The 10,109-nt window shown below is 46.5% G+C and overlaps 1 protein-coding gene across 1 annotated transcript in view; it reads left to right on the top strand.

Moving 5' to 3' along the window:
• LOC118944043 (ATP synthase subunit a-like) overlaps positions 1-8,381 on the top strand; it is a 10,271-nt gene extending 1,890 nt beyond the window's left edge. Inside the window, exon 2 of the mRNA XM_036961568.1 lies at positions 8,226-8,381. Within this exon, the coding sequence (XP_036817463.1) occupies positions 8,226-8,381 (156 nt within the window). The remainder of the gene's footprint in view (positions 1-8,225) is intronic.
• The last annotated feature ends 1,728 nt before the right edge of the window (positions 8,382-10,109 follow it).

Raw genomic sequence — 10,109 nt, 5'->3', positions numbered from 1 at the left:
CATGGATTCTATCAGGAGTAAAACAGCTGTTTCCTCTCCCTGCATGGATTCTATCAGAAGTAAAACAGCTGTTTCCTGTCCCTGCATGGATTCTATCAGAAGTCAAAAAGTATGGTTCTCCTTAACAGCAACAAATTAAATGGGAACTAATCTGAGTTCAGTTGAGTTTCTTATCTCTTCACACTACACACTGTTCTGTTTCATAGTGACATCATTACCAGCAGCATTGCGTAGTGGAAATTCGTATTTCAGAAGCACTACCAGGGACACAGCGGAACGTTGGGAATTGTAGTTCCGGAACACTACCAGGGACACAGCGGAACGTTGGGAATTGTAGTTCCGGAACACTACCAGGGACACAGCGGAACGTTGGGAATTGTAGTTCCGGAACACTACCAGGGACACAGCGGAACGTTGGGAATTGTAGTTCCGGAACACTACCAGGGACACAGCGGAACGTTGGGAATTGTAGTTCCGGAACACTACCAGGGACACAGCGGAACGTTGGGAATTGTAGTTCCGGAACACCGCCAGTGACACAGCGAAATAATGGGATGTAAAAATGCCCATTTGTATGCTAATCAACCTAGCCTCCAACCATACATCACATACAAGTACAACACAGGAGGCTGGTGGCACCTTAATTGGGGAATACAGGCTTGTGGTAATGGCTGTAGCAGAATCAGTGGAATTTGTTCCGTTCCAGTCATTATTATGAGCCTTGCTCCTCTCAGCAGCCTCCATTGAAGTACAATCACCCATTTCATTACTCTGGGCCCAAAACCCACACCGATGTAATGGATGCATCTCATGCTACACAGTGATGTCTGAATTAAGGTCCTCTGTAGCAGAACAGTGGCCCCCATAGCACACTGTGGCTAATCGCTATCTGCTAGCCGTTCTCTGGCTCCCTTCACTGTCATTCATTAGCTTAGCAGTTAGCTGTTGCTAGCTCCACAGGATGTAATTGTTTGAGTTTTCTGTGGAAGTTTGGGCTTGTTTGAGCAGCTGGGGTTTTATTAGGATAGTTGAGCTTGAGTGCCCAGCTCTGGGGTAAGACACTGAGCCCAAAACTTACTGTGTGACAGAGACACAAACACACACACACACACACACACACACACACACACACACACACACACACACACACACACACAGGCCCACACACACACACACACACACACACACACACAGGCCCACACACACACACACACACACACACACACACACACACACACACACACACACACACACACACACACACACACACACACACACACACACAGGCCCACACACACACACACACACACACACACACACACACACACACACACACACACACACACACACACACACACACACACACACACACTCACACACACACACACACACACACACACACACACACACACACACACACACACACACACACACACACACAGACACAGACGCACAAGCATTTACACACAGAGTCAAAGCTTTGGAGTTAGATGTGACATCATGCATTTATTGTAGCATGTCCTTCCTCACCCTTTCAGAGTATATCAAACTCATCTTTCCTTTCTGTGGTCCGTTCTGTAGATTCCCTCCTGATTGTAAAAGCCTTAGTATATCTGTACTTGCCAGTGTTGAGGAAATAAGAACGTTAGTTTGCTGTGACCATTGCTGGTTTAGACTGTACTGCTCTTGGTCATAATCTCTTCCATATTTCAGGCATTGGAAGGTGGTAACATTAGGAGGAACTTCCTCGCTTCGGAACTAATTAAAATGAACTTGATACACTTTCATTTTCACCTCCCAGATCTTTGGCTTTCATTGCCGATATTGGCGATCCATCTACGTTGAGAGAGGCTGTTTCTATGGCGATTTACAGGGAAGAATGAAAGGAAATCTCAACAGGAACAGATTGAGGATGGATTTTCAAATTCAGTTCAGTTCGCTTTTTAAATAAATGTATATTTATTACCTATTTAGTTTTGTATTCAGAAGATTTCAGTTACATAAAGCCCATGCTTTCACTCACGAACCATGCAACTGTAACGGATGTGAAACGGATAGCTTAGTTAGCGGTGGTGCGCGCTAAGTAGCGTTTCAATCAGTGACGTCACTTGCCCTGAGACATTGAAGTAGTAGTTCCCCTTGCTCTGCAAGGGCCGCGGCTTTTGTGGAGCGATGGGTAACGATGCTTTGTGGGTGACTGTTGTTGATGTGTGCAGAGCGTCCCTGGTTCGCGCCTGGGTATGGGCGAGGGGACGGTCTAAAGTTATACTGTTACACAACCACTGGTTAGCTTGTCCATTGACGTTCCAGGTTAGCGCCGTTGTGCCGAGGAACAGTGAGCCCTTGTTGACCAGGCCTGTGATGACATTCCATTCACTCTAAACACTCTCAATTCTCAACGTAAATCGTCTGTAGCTTTGGAAGCGGATATAGTTTAGACATTTGGACTATTGCTTCTCTGACAGAGTATTCTGTTGAATGGACATATTTGTATAAACATTGAATGAATCAATCCTTTTATAGGTGAACACTGTCATCAAGGTACTGAGTTTAGACAGACACACACACACACACGTACACACACACACATGTACACACACACACACACAATAACACACACACACACACAATAACACACACACACACATGTACACACACACACACACACACATGTACACACACACAATAACACACACACACACACACACACACAATAACACACACACACACACACACACACATACAATAACACACACACAATAACACACACACACACACACAATAACACACACACACACACACAATAACACACACACACACACACAATAACACACACACACACACAATAACACACACACACACACACAATAACACACACACAATAACACACACACACACACAATAACACACACACACACACAATAACACACACACACAATAACACACACACACACATTAACACACACACATATTGCTGTTGTATCCTTCCTGTGCTATGTTAGCCGAATGATAGTACCACTCTCTCTCGCCTCTCCTGTCTCTCTTGACTCTCCTGACTCTCTCCTGTCTCTCTCGTCTCTCCTGTCTCTCTCCTGTCTCTCCTGTCGCTCTGGTCTCGCCTGTCTCTCCTCTCTCTCGTCTCTATCGTCTCTCCTGTTTCTCCTCTCTCTCTCGTCTCTCTCGTCACTCCTGTCTCTACTCTCTCTCACATCTCTCATGTCTCTCCTCTCTCCTGTCTCTCTCCTCTCTACTGTCTCTCTCCTCTCTCCTCTCTCTCCTCTCTACTGTCTCTCTCGTCTCTCCTCTCTATCGTCACTCTCGTCTCTCCTGTCTCTCCTGTCTCTCTCCTCTCTCCTGCCTCTCTCCTCTCTCCTGCCTCTCTCCTGTCTCTCTCCTGTCTCTCTCGTCTCTCTCTCTCATCTCTCCTGTCTCTCTCCGGTCATTCTCCTGTCTCTCTCCTGTCTCTCCTGTCTCTCATGTCGCTCTCGTCTCTCCTGTCTCTCTCCTGTCTCTCCTGTCTCTCCTGTTGCTCTCGTCTCTCCTGTCTCTCCTCTCTCTCCTCTCTCTCCTCTCTCTACTGTCTCTCTCCTGTCTCTCTCCTGTCTCTCTCCTGTCTCTCTCCTCTCTCTCTGCTCTCTCCTGTCTCTCTCCTCTCTCCTGTCTCTCCTGTCTCTCCTGTCTCCTGTCTCTCGTCTCTCTCGTCTCTCTCATCTCTCCTCTCTCTCTCCTGTCTCTCGTCACTCTCCGGTCACTATCCTGTGTCTCCCGTCTCTCCCCTGTCTCTCTCCTGTCTCTCTCCTGTCACTATCCTGTCTCTCCCGTCTCTCTCTCTCGTCTCTCTCGTCTCTCTCGTCTCTCCCATCTCTCCTCTAAATCTTGTATCTCCTGTCTCTCCCGTCTCTCCCCTGTCTCTCTCCTGTCTCTCTCCCGTCTCTCTTGTCACTCTCCTGTCTCTCCCGTCTCTCCCCTGTCTCTCTCCTGTCTCTCTACCGTCTCTCTTGTCTCTCTCCTGTCTCTCCCGTCTATCCCTTGTCTCTCTCCTGTCTCTCTCCCGTCTCTTTTGTCTCTCTCCTGTCTATCCCTTGTCTCTCTCCTGTCTCTCTCCCGTCTCTCTTGTCTCTCTCCCATCTCTCTTGTCTCTCTCCTGTCTCTCCCGTCTCTCTCCCGTCTCTCTTGTCACTCTCCCGTCTCTCCCCTGTCTCTCTCCTGTCTCTCTCCCGTCTCTGTTGTCTCTCTCCTGTCTCTCCTGTCTCTCTCCCGTCTCCCTCCCGTCTCTCTTGTCACTCTCCCGTCTCTCCCCTGTCTCTCTCCCGTCTCTCTTGTCTCTCTCGTCTCTCCTGTCTCTCCTGTCTCTTTCTTGTCTCTCTCCTGTCTCTCTGCTGATAAAGGTTCAGATCATCTACATGAATGAAGCACCACTGCCATCTACTGTCTGAGTCTCTCGTTGTTCTCATTCTCACGCTGTCTTCTCTCTTCATCCACTGTCCTCAGCAGCGGCTTAGAGAAGATCTGATACAAGCAATATACACTGAGTGTACAAAACATTAAGAACACCTTCCTAATATTGAGTTGCACCCCCAGCCCCTTCTCCCTTTTGCCCTCAGAACAGCCTCATTTCGTCATGGCATGGACTCTACAAGGTGTCGCAAGCATTCCACAGGGACTCTAATGCTTCCCACAAGGGAAACTGTTGAGCAAAAAAAAAGCAGCAGTCTTGCAGTACTTGACACAAAGTGGTGGGCCTGGCACCAACTACCATTCCTCGTTCAAAGGCACTTAAATCTTTTGTCTTGCCCATTCACCCTCTGAATGGCACACATACACAATCCATGTCTCAATTGTCTCAAATGGCTTAAAAATCCTTCTTTAACCTGTCACCTCCCCTTCATCTACACTGATTGAAGAGGATTTAAGGTGGTGTCAATAATAAACACACATAATAACACACACAAACACACACACTTAAACACACACACACACACACACTTAAACACACACAAACACACACACACTTAAATACACACAAACACACACACACACACTTAAACACACACAAACGCACACACACTTAAACACACACACACCTAAACACCCACAAACACACACACAAACACACACACACCTAAACACCCACAAACACACACACACACACAAACACACACACACACTTAAATACACACAAACACACCTAAACACACACAAACACATACACACTTAAACACACACAAACACATACACACATGCTGTCTTCTATTTGTATGGGTCTTTCTCCAGATGTTTTTGTGATGGGTGATCTTAGCCTTGCAGCGGTAAAGATGTTCTTTGTTTATAGAAAGAGAATACAGATTAGATAGAGCTTTCTGGCGATTGAGTGAGACGTAGAGAGAAGAAGAAGAAGAAGAAGAAGAAGAGAGAGAGAGATAATATATTTAAATGACCTACTATCTATTATCTATAATCTATTTCACTTGCTTTGGCAATGTTAACATGTATTTCCCATGCCATTAAAGCCCTTGAATTGAATTGAACTGAATTGAGAAAGAGAAAGAGGGAGTGAGAGAGAAAGAAAGGGAGAGAGAGAGGGCATGAGAGAGAGAGAGAGAGAGAGAGAGAGAGAGAGAGAGAGAGAGAGAGAGAGAGGAGAGAGCGAGAGAGCGAGAGAGAGGAAGAGAGAAAGAGAGAGAGAGAGAGGAAGAGAGGAAGAGAGAAAGAGAGAGAGAGAGAGGAAGAGAGGAAGAGAGAAAGAGAGAGAGAGAGAGGAAGAGAGGAAGAGAGAAAGAGAGAGAGACAGAGGAAGAGAGGAAGAGAGAAAGAGAGGGAGCAATTCAATTCAGAAAAAGAGAGAGAAGAAGAGAGAGAGAGAGAAGAAGAAGAGAAAAAGTGAGAGACAGAAAAATAGAGAGAGAAATAGATTGTCTCTGTTGTTGAAGTAAGATATGTTCCTCTTGCCCTACAACAGCATCGTTCCATCTGAACCCTCAGTTAAAGAGCTGTGACACATATGGTTTATTTGTTCAATAACAGAAGAAAAGACGGATGTCTTGGTCTCACATTGTCTTTGATATGTTAATAAAACCTTTTAGACTTCCTTGTCTGACAGCTCTTTGGTTTCAGTGTGTGTGTGTGTGTGTGTGTGTGTGTGTGTGTGTGCGTGCGTGCGTGCGTGCGTGTGTGTGTGCGTGCGTGTGTGTGTGTGTGTGTGCGTGCGTGCGTGCGTGTTTGTGTGTGTGTGTGTGTGTGTGTGTGTGTGTGTGTGTGCGGTTGTTAGGAGGTGAATGGCCAAAGTCATGTTTACACTTTCAATGAAGGGCCTGTCATAACTGTGAGCCTAAAGGAAAGAAAGCAATTTGCAAACTGACACTTGGTGACAGAAACAAAAACACAAGCGAACACACACACACACACACACAAACATTGAGTCTGAATATTCACACATACACTCAGACAAATGCTTATGTACATTCCCTTATACAGTCCCTGACACTCACAAATACACACATGCACAGACATGCATGCAATATTGCAAACAAAACACACAGACAAAAACAAGTTAAGTATTAGAATGCAAATTAGCATTTGATTTGAAGCTTGGGATTCATCGCAGGTTGCCCACTTAAAAACTCATGCCTCAAAAACTCTCCATCTCAGGTGCAAGGAGCAGCCAGGTCCCCCGTGATACAAGTCAGTCCCAGCCAGGTCCCCCGTGATACAAGTCAGTCCCAGCCAGGTCCCCCGTGATACAAGTCAGTCCCAGCCAGGTCCCCCGTGATACAAGTCAGTCCCAGCCAGGTCCCCCGTGATACAAGTCAGTCCCAGCCAGGTCCCCCGTGATACAAGTCAGTCCCAGCCAGGTCCCCCGTGATACAAGTCAGTCCCAGCCAGGTCCCCCGTGATACAAGTCAGTCCCTGCCAGGTCCCCCGTGATACAAGTCAGTCCCAGCCAGGTCCCCCGTGATACAAGTCAGTCCCAGCCAGGTCCCCCGTGATACAAGTCAGTCCCAGCCAGGTCCCCCGTGATACAAGTCAGTCCCAGCCAGGTCCCCCGTGATACAAGTCAGCATTGGACGTCCATCCATGCCTGAGGATGTCGGGAGATGACGTGGAAACCGGACACTAGGGGCAACACTAAGTGCTGTTACCTTCAAGTAGGTTTTGGTGTTTGCTGTTGAGGACGGGGATGGTGGCTAAGCATAAGCATCTGATTCTAAATGTTGCAAGTTCAAATCCAACAATAGAAAGTTGTTTTTGAGATGTTTGTTTTAAGCCTATCCCAAAACTTAACCCTAACCTTAGAAATTCAGAGCTAATACCCTAAACACTTTGAAATGTGATGTTTGCTATAACTTCTATATTTGACATTTGAGAAACATGGATAAAAGTCTAATTCTGACATGAGACTCTGAGAGCTACTTGACAAGGAGACTCTCTTCCTCTTTCTCTAAGACTCACAAACACACTCATCTTTTAACACAAGACATCACGATCCCTTCTCATCTTTATCAAAGACTGACAGAGAGAGAGAGGAGATAGAGAGAGGAAGAGAGAGACAGAGAGAGAGGAAGAGAGAGGAGATAGATAGAGAGAGGAAGAGAGAGACAGCGAGAGAGGAAGAGAGAGACAGAGAGATAGGAAGAGAGAGGAAGAGAAAGAGGAAGAGAGCGAGACAAAGAGAGGAAGAGAGAGGAGAGAGAGAGGAGAGAGACAGAGAGAGGAAGAGAGAGAGGAGATAGACAGAGAGGAAGAGAGAGAGGAAGAGAGAGACAGAGAGAGAGGAAGAGAAAGAGGGCGAGAGAGAGGAAGAGAGAGACAGAGAGAGAGGAAGAGAGAGAGGAAGATAAAGAGGGAGAGAGAAACAGAGAGAGGAAGAGAGAGGAAGAGAGAGGAAGAGAGAGAGAGAGGAAGAGAGAGGAAGAGAGAGAGAGACATAGAGAGAGGGAGAGAGAGGAAGAGAGAGAGGAATATAGACAGAGAGAGGAAGAGAGAGGAAGAGAGAGCGTGAGAGGAAGAGAGAGAGGAAGAGAGAGAGAGATAGGAAGATTGAGATAGAGAGGAAGAGATAGGAAGAGAGAGAGGAAGATAAAGACAGAGAGGAAGAGAGACACAGAGAGAGATAGTGGGTGGATGCAAGCATTTCACAAGACTGTGCCTCAAATACTAATGTTTACCTGGCCCACAACTCCACCCTGGACTTGAACAGCCTTTACAACCATGTCCACCTCTACAAGGCAGCAATCCCAACTTTTTTCGGGACCCTGAAGGACGTCAACCTCAACCGTAGCCCCAGCACCTCACACAGGATGCAACAGAGCAACAGATGCCCCGCCCAGACCAGCGAGACACGCTTCCAGACCTGCAAGACCCTCCTGAAGGACCTGCACTGAGAGAACCCATGCCAAGAGGACCTACACCCAGACCACAGCATCACCAGCCACACCCAAACCAGCTGAGACCACCCCAAGCAAACCCTGGCCACACCCTATATAGGCCCCCCCTATATCAGACCTATGCCCCTTCTGCCCACCCCATTTCCCCTGCGGCAAGGACCTCAACATGACAGCAAGACATATGCCCAGGCTGTGAGCAGAGCAACAGGCCCAACACCCACTATTACACCCGCCCAAGCCCCATCCTGCAACCTAAGAGATATGTATCAGATGCTCAACATGCTCTGCTCACAGCTACTGTGATGGCCAGGGACTAAACCACATAAAAACAACACTAGACACGATGGAACACAAAGCTTTTACTATCTCATCCTGGAATATACAAGGTCAGAGGTCATCTGCCTTTAGCCCAAAGAGCAGGAACCCGGACTTCATCAAAGAAATTTGAAATACAGACATTGTCATCCTACAAGAAACCTGGTATAGAGGAGACGGACCCACTGGTTGCCCTCTAGGTTACAGAGAGCTGGTAGTCCCATCCACCAAACTACCAGGTGGGTGGTATAGAGGAGACGGACCCACTGGTTGCCCTCTAGGTTACAGAGAGCTGGTAGTCCCATCCACCAAACTACCAGGTGAGAAACAGGGAAGAGACTCAGGGTATGCTAATTTGATATAGAGCAGAGCGAACCCACTCTATTAAATTAGTTATACCGTCAACATTTTACTTCTGGCTAGAAATTAATAAGGAAATTATTTCAACAGAGAAAAATGTCCTCATGTGTGCTACCCATATCCCCCCCATAGAATCCCCATACTTTAACGATGACAGCTACTCCATCCTAGAGGGAGAAATCAATAATTTCCAGGCTCAGGGACATAGTCTGTGGCGACCTAAATGCCAGAACTTGACAAGAACCCGACACTCTCAGCACACGGGGGGGAAAACACCTACCTGGAGGTGACAGCATTCCCTCCCCCATATGCCCCCTTAGGCACAACTATGACAACATAACCAACAAAAACGGGTCACAACTCCTGCAGCTCTGTCAGATGCTGCGTATGTACATAGTCAATGGAAGGCTTCAAGGAGACTCCTATGGTAGGTACACCTATAACTCATCTCTTGTCAGTAGTACTGTAGACTACTTTATCACTGACCTCAACCCAGAGTCTCTCAGAGTGTTCACAGTCAGCCCACTGACACCCCTATCAGACCACAGCAAAATCAGACAATACTTGAACAGAGCAATACTCAATCATGAGGCATCAAAGCCAAAGGAACTGAATAATATTAAGAAACGCTATAGATGGAGAAAAAAAAGTGTGGAAACCTACCAAAAAGAATTAGGCAACAACAAATTCAATCCCTTCAATACAATTTCCTGGACAAAATGTTTCACTGTAATAGTGAAGGTGTAAACTTGGCTGTAGAAAACCTAAACAGTATATTTGACTTCTCAGCTTCCCTATCAAATCCACACATTTCAAGCAAACAACCTAAGAAACTACAATGACAGTAAGATGGCTGTCATTTCATTGGTTCTTTAAACCACCCATGTTGTTTTGTTAGTTTTTTCGCAATGTTTGTAACTTATTTTGTACATAATGTTGCTGCTACTGTCTCTCATGACCAAAAAAGACCTTATAGACGTCAGAACAACGATGACTCATTTGTATTTAATTAGTTGGACAGGGTGGCAGATAGCCTAGTGGTTAGGGTGT

This window comes from Oncorhynchus mykiss, chromosome 24 (assembly GCF_013265735.2).
Source record: "Oncorhynchus mykiss isolate Arlee chromosome 24, USDA_OmykA_1.1, whole genome shotgun sequence".
Classification (NCBI taxonomy): Eukaryota; Metazoa; Chordata; class Actinopteri; order Salmoniformes; family Salmonidae; genus Oncorhynchus; species Oncorhynchus mykiss.
This window is presented reverse-complemented; position numbering and strand designations above follow the sequence as displayed.